The sequence below is a fragment of the Phocoena sinus genome, chromosome 8, assembly GCF_008692025.1.
Source record: "Phocoena sinus isolate mPhoSin1 chromosome 8, mPhoSin1.pri, whole genome shotgun sequence".
NCBI lineage: Eukaryota > Metazoa > Chordata > Mammalia > Artiodactyla > Phocoenidae > Phocoena > Phocoena sinus.
Genome location: NC_045770.1, coordinates 98892566 through 98907018, shown reverse-complemented (window position 1 = coordinate 98907018; position 14453 = coordinate 98892566). Strand labels below are relative to the sequence as shown.

The window sequence follows — 14453 nt, the reverse complement described above, 5'->3', positions numbered from 1 at the left end:
TGAGTATCTAAAATAGTCAAACTCATAGCAGAAGAGAATACCAAGAGAGAAATACTAGTTACTTCCCAGCTTTTCATCCAGTATCTTGGACATAGAGAATTACTCACTGTGTTATAAAATCCATGTCTCATTTTTTCCATAGCAGTTAACACATTTTAACATACTTTATTACCTACTTACTACATTGTTTACTTACTTACTATATCCAAAGTTTATTGTCTATCTCCTCCATTAGGATGAAATCTCCACAAATGCACAATTTTTGTTTGCCTATTTTCTTCAGTGAGAATCCTCCCAAACTGCTAGAGAAGTGCCCAGCATATAGTAGCCCCTCAATAAATAATTTATTAAATTTATGAATAAAATATTTTAGGCTATATCTATAGTGAAAATATAAAGTAACAAGTATAGACAGGCTATTTTTACAATACCTTTTGACAGGGGGTGGGGGGGATTCAAACCCAAAGAAGTAAATTTACTAAGGATAGAATTAGAAAGAATTCAGATATTCATTCCATTACAGGAAAAAAAGAGCACTTTTGTTATTGCTGTTGTTGTCGTGTGTGTGTGTGTGTGTGTGTGTGTGTGTGTTTGCACTACAATGCTTTAAATAAGGATAAAGATGGGAAAGGCAGGGGTGTGGGATAGATTGGGAGTCTGGGATTGACATGTACACACTGCTATACTTGAAATGGATAACCAAGAAGGACCTACTGTACAGCACAGGAAACTCTGCCCAATATTATGTAACAACCTAAAAGGGAGAAGAATTTGAAAAAGAATAGATACATCTATATGTATAACTGAATCATTTTGCTGTACACCTGAAACTATCACAGCATTGTTAGTCAACTATACTCCAATATAAAATAAAAAGTTTTAAATAAAAAGGACAAAGATATGTTGAGAAAAAGAAAAAGACACAATGTTCTTTTCAACAATTTTCAGAACAGTTCATGGTTTTTGAAGAAGAGATAAGTAGAAACAGCTGAGACCTTCTTTCCCAATAGGATTAAAAGGATAAACTGTGTAATGTCCATGAAGCATCTTGGTCTCCACGAATAAACTGGCAGATGAACCACAGGGAAGCCGGCAGCCTATTTTCCTTTCAACTTCTGTCAGCTTTCCCCAATTTCTGTGATTTATCCTCTTCACATCCTATAAGAAAGATTCAGGAGAAAATATTGTTTGAGGTTTGACCCAGCATCAGGCAAAATGAGATTCAGAACCTAGAGCTGTCTTACCTTCTTTGAACTCCATCAGCAATAAAAACCTTTTAACCTAAATGCTTCATTCTCTTTTTGCCCTCTACCCCTACTGCTGCCAAAAAGATATGGGAGATCCATGGGGGATGGTGCCGTTGGGGCTTGAGCTGCTCTGCCCTCGTGGTCATTTGCACATTTTCCCTTCCCTGTAAGTTAGACAAATAGGATGTGAGCAGAGGAGGGCAGAAAAAGAAATCTGAGAAGTATTTCTGTCTGTCCTGTCTTGATGATCAAAGGACAGATCTTATGATCTTCGTGACAAAAGAGAACTGTTTCGTGGGTTTTGTTGATCTTATCTGAGGTGTTACGACTCCCAGATGATATCCATAACCGTACACATAAGTAAATATGTAAATATACACTGGAACAAAAGACCCCGGATTATGTGTTCTGTGGGTTATATGCCATAATTCTACTCTATCCCCATGCCTTTATGTGATAATCTAGTTAATTTGATCTTACACCTACATACATTCATTCAAATTAATATATGTGAAAAATGGAAATCACAATTAAATTATTGGCGATATTATTTTTGCCAGCTTTATTGAAATATAATTGACATTTAACACTGCATAAGTTTAAGGCGTACAACGTGATGATTTGTTACACGTGTGTTGTGAAGATGTTTGCTGCAGTGAAGTTAACACATCCTTCACCTTACACATAATAATTACCATTTTGTCGCTGTTGTTATGGTGAGAACATTTAAGATTGACTCTCAAAGCAGCGTTCAAGCATATAATATAGTACTGTTAACTATGATCACCATGCTGTACGTTAGATCCAGAACTTATTCATCTTAATAATGAAAAGTTTTTGTGCCCTTTGATCAACATCTCCCCATTTCCCCAACCCCCAGTCCCTGGTAATCATCAATCTACTCTCTCTCTGACTTATTTCACTTAACATCATGCTGTCAAGGTTCATCTACGCTGTTGCAAAAGGCAGAATTTCCTTTTGTTTTATGACTGAATGATATTCCTCAGTGTGTGTGTGTGTATCACATTTTCTTTATTCATCTGCTGATAGACACTTCAGTTGTTTCCATGTCTTGGCTATTCTGAATAATTCTGCAATGAACATGGAAGTGCAGATATCTCTTTGAGATACTGATTTCATTTTCTTTAGATTTATATCCAGAAGTGGGACCACAGCATCATATGTAGCTCTACTTTTAAGTTTTGGGGGAACCTCCATACTGTTTTCCATCGTAGCTATACCAATTTACACTCCCACCAACCGTGCACAAGGGTCCCCTTTCCTCCAGTTCCTAGCCAGCATTTGTCATCTCTTGTCTTTGTGATAGCAGCCATTCTAACAGGTGTAAGGTAATATCACATCATAATTTTGATTTGCAGTTCCCTTATGGCTAGTGAGGTTGGGCACTTTTTCATGTACCTACTGTCGATTTGTACATTTTCTTTGAGAAACTGTCTATTCAGGTCCTCTGCCCATTTTTTTTCTTTTTTTTTAAATTGAAGTATAGTTGATGTACAATATTATATAACTTGCAGGTGTACAGTATAGTGATTCACAATTTTTAAAGATTATACTCAATTTATAGTTATTAAAATGCATTGTCTACATTCCCCATGTTGTACAATATATACTTATTGTAGCTTTTTTCTTTCCAGTTTTATTGAGATATAATTGACATATAACATTGTATTAGTTTAAGTTGTACAACATAATGATTTGATATATGTCACATTGCAAAATGATAGCACAATAAGTTTAGTTGACATCCATTAACTCACATAGCTACAATTGGTTTTCCTTGTGATGAGAACTTTTAAGATCTACTCTGTCACTGTGGTTTTGATTTGCATTTCCCTAATAATTAGTGATTTTGAGCATCTTTTCATGTGCTTATTGGCCATTTGTATGTCTTCTTTGGAGAAATGTCTATTCAAGTCTTTTCTCCATTCTTTAATTGGGTTGTCTTTTTATTATGGAGTTGTATTTTTTATATATTCTGTATACAGGCACTTTCCAAGATATATGATTTGCAAATGTTTTCTCACATGTGTGTTGTTTTTTCACTTCCTTCATGGTGCCCTTTTTTTTTAATTTTTAAAAATTTATTAAAAAAACAAAATATAATGGTACAAAAAGGTTGAAAGTAAAAGAATGGAAAAAGATATACTGTGCAAATATAAACCAGAAGGAAATTATATAATAACAGATACAGTAGACTTGAAAGCAAAAGTTTTACTAGAAATAAACAAGGGCACTTCATATCAACAAGACCAATTTACCAGGAAGTTTTAAATTTGTAGGCACTTAACTTCAAGTTATATAGAGCAACAGAGCTACAAGGGAAAAATAGACAAATTCGCTACCATAATAGGAGATTTAACTTACTGATGTCATTCACTGATAGAGGATACCTCTTTCAGAATCAGTAGATCCCCCCCAAAAAATTAGTAAGGATGTAAAAAACTTAAATAACGTGAGCAGCAAATTTGGTTCAACAAGCAGATATATAGTCACTATACTCCAAAACTTTAAATTACAAATTATTTTCAAGCACATTTGGATCATTTTTAAAACTGACCATATTGTGCTATAAGGCAAATTTTAACAAATTTCAAAGTATTAAAATTATACAAAGTGTGTTTCTTGACATGTAGTTAAGCTACAAATCAGTAACAAAAAAGTAACTAGAAGTTATGAAATACATTACTTCTAAGTAACCCCCCAAAAAACAAATGACAATTGGAGTTGAAAATAATTTGAACGGAATGACAGTAAAAATATTACATACCGAAATGTGGATGTGACTAAAGCTGTGCTTACAGGAAAAAGTATAGTCTATTTTTTTTCAAGGTAAAAGTAGTGTTTTTTTTTAATTGCACACATGTCTATAAACCTAATAAATAGGTTTTCTCTACTTTTTTTTATACAGCAGTTCTTATTAGTCATCCATTTTATACACATAAGTGTATACATGTCAATCCCAATCGCCCAGTTCATCACACCACCACCACCACCACCCCGCCGCTTTCCCCCTTTGGTGTCCATATGTTTGTTCTCTACATCTGTGTCTGAATTTCTGCCCTGCAAACCAGTTCATCTGTACCATTTTTCTAGGTTCCACATATATGCCTTAATATATGATATTTGTTTTTCTCTTTCTGACTTACTTCAGTCTGTATGACAGTCTCTAGATCCATCCACGTCTCAACAAATGACCCAACTTCATTCCTTTTTATGGCTGAGTAATATTCCATTGTATATATGTACCACATCTTCTTTATCCATTTGTCTGTCGATGGGCATTTAGGTTGCTTCCATGACCTGGCTATTGTAAATAGCGCTGCAATAAACACTGGGGTGCATGTGTCTTTTTGAATTGTGGTTTTCTCTGGGTATATGCCCAGTAGTGGGATTGCTGGATCATATGGTAATTCTATTTTTCGTTTTTTAAGGAACCTCCATACTGTTCTCCATAGTGGCTGTATCAGCTTACATTCCCACCAACAGTGCAAGATGGTTCCCTTTTCTCCACACCCTCTCCAGCATTTGTTGTTTGTAGATGTTCTGATGAAGCCCATTCTAACTGGTGTGTAGAACAATGCAAATCATTGTAGTTTTGATTGGCATTTCTCTAATACTTAATGATGTTGAGCAGCTTTTCATGTGCTTCTTGGCCATCTGTATGTCTTCTTTGGAGAAATGTCTGTTTAGGTCTTCTGCCCATTTTTGGATTGGGTTGTTTGTTTCTTGAATATTGAGCTGCATGGGGTGTTTATATATTTTAGAGATTAATCCTTTGTCCATCGATTCATTGGCAAATATTTTCTCCCATTCTGAGGGCTGTCTTTTCATCTTGTTTATGGTTTCCTTTGCTGTGCAAAAGCTTTGAAGTTTCATTAGGTCCCATTTGTTTATTTTTGTTTTTATTTCCATTACTCTAGGAGGTGGATCAAAAAAGATCTTGCTGTGACTTATGTCAAAGAGTGTTCTTCCTATGTTTTCCTCTAAGAGTTTTATAGTGTCCAGTCTTACATTTAGGTCTCGAATCCATTTTGCGTTTATTTTTGTGTATGGTGTTAGGGAGTGTTCTAATTTCATTCTTTTACATGTAGCTGTCCAGTTTTCCCAGCACCACTTATTGAAGAGCCTGTCTTTTCTCCATTGTATATCCATGCCTCCTTTGTCATAGATTAGTTGACCATAGGTGTGTGGGTTTATCTCTGGGCTTTCTATCTTGTTCCACTGATCTATGTTTCTGTTTTTATGCCAGTACCATATTGTCTTGATTACTGCAGCTTTGTAGTATAGTCTGAAGTCAGGGAGTCTGATTCCTCCAGTTCCGTTTTTTTTCCCTCAACACTGCTTTGGCTATTTGGGGTCTTTTATGTCTCCATACAAATTTTAAGATTTTTTGTTCTAGTTCCATAAAAAATGCCACGGGTAATTTGATAGGGATTGCACTGAATCTGTAGATTGCTTTGGGTAGTATAGTCATTTTCACAATATTGATTCTTCCAATCCAAGAACATGGTATATCTCTCCATCTGTTGGTATCATCTTTAATTTCTTTCATCAGTGTCTTATAGATTTCTGCATACAGGTTTTTTGTCTCCCTAGGTAGGTTTATTCCTAAGTATTTTATTCTTTTTGTTGCAATGGTAAATGGGAGTGTTTCCTTAATTTCTCTTTCAGATGCTTCATCATTAGTGTATAGGAGTGCAAGAGATTTCTGTGCATTAATTTTTTATCCTACAACTTTACCAAATCCATTGATTAGAAGTTTTCTGGTGGCATCTTTAGGATTCTCTATGTATAATATCATGTCATCTGCAAACAGTGACAGTTTTACTTCTTCTTTTCCAGTTTGTATTCCTTTGATTTCTTTTTCTTCTCTGATTGCCGAGGCTAGGACTTCCAAAACTATGCTGAATAATGGTGGTGAGAGTGGACATCTTTGTCTTGTTCCTGATCTTAGGGGAAATGTTTTCAGTTTCTCACCATTGAGAATGATGTCTGCTGTGAGTTTCTCATATATGGCCTTTATTATGTTGAGGTAGGTTCCCTCTATGCCCACTTTCTGGAGAGTTTTCATCACAAATGGGTGTTGAATTTTGTCAAAAACTTTTTCTGCATGTACTGAAAGGATCATATGGTTTTTATTCTTCAATTTGTTAATATGGTGGATCACATTGATTGATTTGCATATACTGAAGAATCCTTGCATCCCTGGGATAAATCCCACTTGATCATGGTGTATAATCTTTTTAATGTGTTGTTGGATTCTGTTTGCTAGTATTTTGTTGAGGATTTTTGCATCTTTATTCATCAGTGATATTGGTCTGTAATTTTCTTTTTTTTTGTAGTATCTTTGTCAGGTTTTGGTATCAGGGTGATGGTGGCCTCATAGAATGAGTGTGGGAGTGTTCCTTCCTCCACAATTTTTTGGAAGAGTTTGAGAAGGATGGGTGTTAGCTCTTCTCTAAATGTTTGATAGAATTCACCTGTGAAGCCATCTGTTCCTGGACTTTTGTTTGTTGGAAGATTTTTAATCACAGTTTCAATTTCACTGCTTGTGATTGGTCTGTTTATATTTTCTATTTCTTCCTGGTTCGGCCTCAGAAGGTTATGCTTTTCTAAGAATTTTTCCATTTCTTCCAGGTTTTCCATTTTATTGGCATATATTTGCTTGTAGTAACCTCTCATAACCCTTTGTATTTCTGCAGTGTCAGTTTTTACTTCTCCTTTTTCACTTCTAATTCTATTGATTTGAGTCTTCTCCCTTTTTTTCTTGATAACTCTGGCTAATGGTTTATCAACTTTATTTATCTTCTCCAAAAACCAGCTTTTAGTTTTATTGAACTTTGCTATTGTTTCCTTCATTTCTTTTTCATTTATTTCTGATCTGATATTTATGATTTCTTTCCTCCTGCTAACTTTGGGGGGTTTTTTTTGTTCTTCTTCCTCTAGTTGCTTTAGGTGTAAGGTTAGGTTGTTTATTTGAGATTTTTCTTGTTTCTTGAGGTAGGATTGTATTGCTATAAACTTCCCTCTTAGAACTGCTTTTGCTGCATCCCATAGGTTTGGTTTGTCGTGTTTTCATTGTCATTTGTTTCTAGGTATTTTTTGATTTTCTCTTTGATTTCTTCAGTGATTTCTTGGTTATTAAGTAGTGTATTGTTGAGCCTCCATGTGTTTGTTTTTTTTACAGATTTTTTCCTGTAATTGATATCTAGTCTCATAGCATTGTGGTCGGAAATGATACTTGATACAGTTTCAATATTCTTAAATTTACCAAGGCTTGGTTTGTGACCCAAGATATGATCTATCCTGGAAAATGTTCCATGAGCACTTTAGAAGAAAGTGTATTTTGTGGTTTTGGATGGAATATCCTACAAATGTCAATTAAGTCATCTTGTCTAATGTGTCATTTAAAGTTTGTGTTTCCTTATTTATTTTCATTTTGGATGATCTGTCCATTGGTGAAAGTGGGGTGTTAAAGTTCCCTACTATTTTTGTGTTACTGTCAATTTCCCTTTTTATGGCTGTTAGCATTTGCCTTATGTATTGAGGTGCTCCTATGTTGGGTGCATAAATATTTACAATTGTTATATCTTCTTCTCGGATCGATCCCTTGATCATTATTTAGTGTCCGTCTTTGTCTCTTCTAATAGTCTTTATTTTAAAGTCTATTTTGTCTGATATGAGAATTGCTACTCCAGCTTTCTTTTGATTTCCATTTGCATGGAATATCTTTTTCCATCCCCTCACTTTCAGTCTGTTTGTGTCCCTAGGTCTGAAGTGAGTCTCTTGTAGGCAGCATATATACAGGTCTTGTTTTTGTATCCTTTCAGCCAGTCTATGTCTTTTGGTGGGAGCATTTAGTCCATTTACATTTAAGGTAATTATCTATATGTATGTTCCTATTACCATTTTCTTAATTGTTTTGGGTTTGTTATGGTAGGTCTTTTCCTTCTCTTGTGTTTCGTGCCTAGAGAAGCTCCTTTAGCATTTGTTGTAAAGCTGGTTTGGTGGTTCTGAATTCTCTTAATTTTTGCTTGTCTGTAAAGGTTTTAGTTTCTCCATCAAATCTGAATGAGATCCTTGCTAGGTAGAGTAATCTTGGTTGTAGGTTTTTCCCTTTCATCACTTTAAATTTGTCTTGCCAGTCCCTTCTGGCTTGCAGCATTTCTGCTGAAAGATCAGCTGTTAACCTTATGGGGATTTCCTTGTTGTTATTTGTTGTTTTCCCCTAACTGCTTTTAATATGTTTTCTTTGTAGTTAATTTCTGATAGTTTGATTAATATGTGTCTTGGCACCTTTCTCCTTGGACTTATCCTGTATGGGACTCTCTGTGCTTCCTGGACTTGGTTGACTCTTTCCTTTCCCATATTAGGGAAGTTCTCAGCTATAATCTCTTCAAATATTTTCTCAGTCCCTTTCTTTTTCTCTTCTGCTGGTACCCCTATAATTTGCATGTTGGTGCATTTAATGTTGTCCCAGAGGTCTCTAATCCTGTTCTCAATTCTTTTCATTCTTTTTTCTTTATTCTGCTCTGCAGTAGTTATTTCCACTATTTTATCTTCTAGGTCACTTATCCGTTCTTTTGCCTCAGTTATTCTGCTATTGATCCCTTCTAGAGAATTTTTTATTTCATTTATTGTGTTGTTCATCATTTTTTGTTTGCTCTTTAGTTCTTCTAGGTCCTTGTTAAACGTTTTTTATATTTTCTCTGTTCTATTTCCAAGATTTTGGATCATCTTTACTGTCATTACTCTGAATTCTTTTTCAGGTAGACTGCCTATTTCCTCTTCATTTGTTTGGTCTGGTGGGTTTTTACCGTGCTCCTTCATCTGCTGTGTGTTTCTCTGTCTTCTCATTTTGCTTACCTTACTGTGTTTGGGGTCTCCTTTTCACAGGCTGCAGGTTTGTAGTTCCCGTTGTTTGCGGTGTCTGTCCCCAGTGGCTAAGGTTGGTTCAGGGGATTGTGTAGGCTTCCTGATGAGGGGTCTAGTTCTTGTTTTCTGATGGATGAGGCTGGATTTTGTCTTTCAGGGGGGAGGACCACTTCTGGTGGTGTGTTTTGGGGTGTCTGTGACCTTATGATTTTAGGCAGCCTCTCTGCTAATGTGCGTGATCGTGTTCCTATCTTGCTAGCTGTTTGGCATGGTGTCCAGCACTGTGGCTTGCTGGTTGTTGAGTGGAGCTGGGTCTTGGTGTTGAGATGGAGATCTCTGGGAGAGCTTTCACCTTTTGATGTTACGTGAAGCTGGGAGGTCTCTGGTGGACCAATGTCCTGAACTCAGTTCTCCCACCTCAGAGGCTCAGGCATGACACCCAGCCTGAGCATCAAGACCCTGTCAGCCACACAGTCAAATTTGCCTCTCTAGGTGAACTTCAGCAATTCACTTAAGCTCTCTGGGACTCCATTTCCTCACCTGTAAATATCTGAGTTACAGAAACACAACTGGAGAGTCATGGTTTTCTCCCATTCCACAGTCTTTCCCATGGTTAAAATCACCAAGGGTCTAATGAGGTCTTAGGGAAGCCTTCAGCCAAACAGAAAACCTGCTACTGTTGGAGGGTCTCCTGCAGAGGCAGGGCATGGCTGTGGCTGACCACAGAGACAATGACACAGGCAGCAGAAATTCTAGGAAGTAATCCTTGTCGTGAGCCTTCACGGAGTCCCTCTAGTGTATACTTTAAAATTTGCTAAGACAGTAGATCTTAAGTGTTCTTATCACAAAATAATAATAATAATAATAAATAAAGGGGTGGTAGGAAACTTCTGAAGGTAATGGATCTGTTTATAACATAGCAAAAGATTTATGATAAGGTATTGACCCACACGATTTCTTTTATGGATGCTAAGAATTCCCGCAATCAGGAAACCTAGGAAACAGCGGTGTAGTCCAGGGCTCAAGAACCAGGGAACTTGACGGTGTAAATCCCAGTCCAAGTTCAGAAGAAAACTGCTGTTCCAGTTCAAGCAGTCAGGCAGAGGAGAAAGAATGAATTCCCCTTTCCTCTGCCTTTTGTTCTATTCAAGCCCTCAAGCTTGGGTGGTGCCCACCCACACTGGGGAGGGAAAGCTGCTTTACTGAGCAGATGCTTATCTCATCTGGAAGCATCCTCACACCCAGAAATAATGTTTAGCCAAATATCTGGCTCCCCATGACCCAGTCAGATTGGCACATAAAATCAACCCTCCTAGCATCCCATTTTCTAAAAGATTATGTATAGAATGAGGCCTGTCACTGAGATAAGTGAAAATTCCTGGCACAGAGCCTGCCACACATTAGGTAATTAATGAATGTTTTCATTCATTTATTAATATATTTAAGCGGAAATTCAACCTAAATACCATTTCCTCTGCTCCCTTCTCTCATCACCAGAAGATGGTCCTCTAAAACACACTAAAACTTCATTTTATTTTTATCCACTTGGTGCATCCCTTAAGCAATTGTTTATACATCAAATACTGTATCAAAGGGCATTCATTTATAGGCAGAGTTTGTTGCCACTCACCAAGTAGAAGGGTTGAGAAGTGTAAGGCAGCTCCCACCACAAATAAAATAGCACACTCACTGTCTAGTGTTTTCCCCATTTATTTATTTTTTAAGTAGAAGGTTTCTCCTGACTTAAAAGAATTCCTCCTAGGGACACAAGAACTCCTCCAAAGGAGGATTTCTTCAGCCCATTAACACAGCCTGGCATATAGTAGGAGTCACTGAAAATGTGTTGCCCTCTTAAGAAGAAGTAGTTATTGGCTATTTTGGTGAACAGACACAGGGTGAATACCTGAATGTATCTTAGTTAGGTGCTCAATTCAGGGAATTAAAGGTATACCAATGAAAAAGTATACCAAAATGGATGTCTCCAAAAGTATATTTCCCCAATTTCACCATTTTTCCAAGAATCAGTCCTCTACCAATAGCATGGTCATACACCTACCTGTTAGCTTTCTCTGGCCTAATATGTGTTCTACAATGAAGCATACAGTATTGTGTGGCAATCAAGCACCTTGCCTTGGGATACACCATTTGTTGTTTCTTAGATGAAGTGGTTCTGTTTCCCTCCATCTCCACTACCAAGAACCCCCGTTCCGCCATCACACTGCAGTCAAAGGGATCTTCTTAAAATTCAGATACAATCATTTCATCCCTTGCTCTTGGAGTGAAGCCCACAAGTCCCTAAATGAGCCTGCAAGGTTCTCTGTGACCTGGTTTCTCTTGAATTCACCAGCTGCCTTTCACACTAATCCTCTCACTCCTTATGCTGCAGCCACTCTGGCTTCTCAGTTCCTCAAGGCATCCTGTTTCACAGACCCTTGCATTTGCAACTCTTTCTATCTGGAATGGTGTCCCCATGATTATGACATATTTACTCTTTAAGCCTCAGTTTAAATGTTAGTTCCTTAAGGAAGGCTTTCCTGACCATACCAAACTAGGTCAGAACCCTACCATTCAGGATAACAATACCCTGTGTGCTTCTTTTCTTCCACTTACCAAAATCGTACAAAGAAATCAATTAGCTATGTAATGGTTCAATATCTGTCTATGCCCCAGGTTCTAATCTCCATAAAGGAGGAACCGTGTCTACCTTACTTATTACAATATTCCTGAGCCTAGTGTTATTTCTGATACATAGTTGATCATCAGAAATATTTGCTGAATTGATGAATAAGATTGTGGAATCTCCATGGAGTTGTTTCCCAAATAATATTTCTAGCAGATGTGAAGGTCATTAAAAGGTGGAGGTCAGATTCACAGTCATCTGTCTTCAGGTAAAGTAAATGTCCTACAGGAGATGGAAGTAGATAGTGGTTTTCATTACTGAAGAATAGAAAATAACTTCAGTTAACTGGGGCAGGTGGTCCATGAACAATGCTTCAGAAATAAAACAGAGATTCTGAACTTTGGTGATCAAGATATATTTCAAAAGTTATATATCGGGCTCACTTCAGCCCTACGTCAAGATCAAACTCTTTTCAATAATTAATGCATATCATTATACCTTTCTTTCATTCTACAGTGTCTCGGTCCTCTACATTATCTCAGGAAATAAACAACTTTTTCTACTTGAACATTTCCTAGTTCATATCTCCTTTTCCTCTATTTTTTCTTCCTCTCTTTAGCTACTTGTATTTTCCATGACAAATACCTAAATTATATACGATTGAATGTTGAGGAAAGCTTTCTTTGGTCAAGGCTGATTTCTACCCCACTACCCACAACCAAAGAAGGTGACTGTCCTTACTATGTAAGCAACAAGCTATTGCTTTGTAATTATTCAAGATACAAATATTAGCTTAGTGGGAAAAAAATATGTAGCTGAGAAAACACTAAACAATATCCAGGACAGGTCAGAAAAATGAATGTTACATTTTATAGCATGTTATTACTTATAAAACCCTTTGCCATTCCATCTCTCTTGATCCTGGCTTTAATCATAGCAAGGCAATTTTTACTGATGTGATAACTGAGGAAGGGAATATCTGGCTCAAAGTCATAGAGCTAATAAAGAAATCCCTGGAAACTAAATCTACATTTTTTTGCCTCAGAATGTTTTTGTAATTATGAGATCCGGTTCCTGGGTTAAGAGGACAAGCCAAAAGCCCAAAGGATGATTTACAGGAACTTCTGAATTGATGGAGCTCAAGTCTTACTCTACTTGGGAAACCTTCACCCTGTTGAGAACTCTCTTCAGAGCCTCCTTCACTTCCTTGTTCCTCAGGCTGGAGACCATTGGGTTCAGCAGAGGGATGACCACAGTGTAAAATACTGATGCAATATTGTCCTCTCCAAGGGATTTTCCCATGTTACCCTTCAGGTATATGAATATCAGTGTCCCAAGGAAAAGAGCCACTGCAGTTATGTGAGAAGCACAGGTAGAGAAAGGCTTGGCTTTGCCACCAGCCGAACAAATCTTCAGAACAGCCTGAATGATGAACAGGTAGGATATAAAAATCACTGAAACGCTGGTTGTAATGACCAAGAAAGCTAAGAGGTAGATCACCCGTTCTCGTGGTCTGGTCTCACTACAGGCAAGCTTCAGCAGAGGTGGGAGGTCACAAAAGAAGAAATCCATATGGTTGGACTTACAGAAGGAGATGGAAAAGGTACACCCAGGGCGGATCACAGAATTGACCCATGGCACCACCATATGCCCTAGCCACCAGCCGCAGGCGGGTCTGAGGTGGCATAGCAGTGGCATAGAGGAGAGGGGTACACACGGTCACATAGAGGTCATAGGCCATCACAGCCGAAAGGAAACATTCAGTACTAGCACAGAGTGTGAAAAAGAAGAACTGGGTGGTACAGTGCTCAAAGGTGATGACCATCTTATCAGTACCCAAGGTCTCCAGCAACTGAGGGACAATAACAGAAGAGTAGCAAATGTCCAGGAAGGAAAGGTGGCTGAGGAAGAAGTACATGGAGGTCTGGAGGCGACAGTCACTCTGAATCAACACTATCATCCCCAGGTTACCTCCTATGGTGATGAGATAAAGGACCAGAAACACAAAGAAGAGACCCATCTGCAGCTCTGCCCACAGCAGGGGCGCCATCAAAATGAATTCTGTCACCACAGTGCCATTTTCTGCCATGAATCCTAAATTGCCCACTGAAATAAAAGAATTAAATCTCATTGAAGATAAAATAAGGTGAGCATGGCTTGATTTGATCATTTTCAGTAATGATAATAATCTTTGAGATTTGTAACTCATTTTACATTTTTTACAAACTTTATTGCATTTGATCTTTCAGAGATCCTTGGAAGCACATATTGTTAATCCCACTTTTGAGAGAAGAATATGAGGATCAAAGAGGTAAAGTGACTGGTGCATGGCTTCATAGTAAAGAGGCAAAGCCAGAACTAGAACTCAGATCCTTAGACATTTTCTAGCTTCTTACAGGTGGCAAATTGGAAACCTTCATCAGTCTCACTGCAAAGCCAGAAAATACCACTTTGTTGGAGAAAACCTAATGGTATAGAACTAAGGACATGGGCTTTGATATCAGACCAAGGTTCCCATCTCTTGAGACCCTGGGCAAGTTAATTCAACTTTCTGAACCTCAGTCTCCTCGTTGGCTTAATGAGAATGTCAATGCCAATGTCACAATATTACTGTGAAGGACATCACTTATATACTGTACCTAACACTTGGTCCAATTCACACACTTAGAATTATTTTTTTCTAAATTCTG

At 37.5% G+C, this 14453-nt stretch overlaps 1 protein-coding gene across 1 annotated transcript; it reads right to left on the bottom strand.

Annotated features, from left to right (window-relative positions):
• Positions 1–12909: 12909 nt before the first annotated feature.
• On the bottom strand, positions 12910–13852 carry LOC116758393 (olfactory receptor 9I1-like). Its single transcript, XM_032641202.1, is given in 2 exon segments — positions 12910–13395; positions 13397–13852. Coding segments are annotated over 2 exon segments (942 nt in total).
• Between the last annotated feature and the right edge of the window lie 601 nt (positions 13853–14453).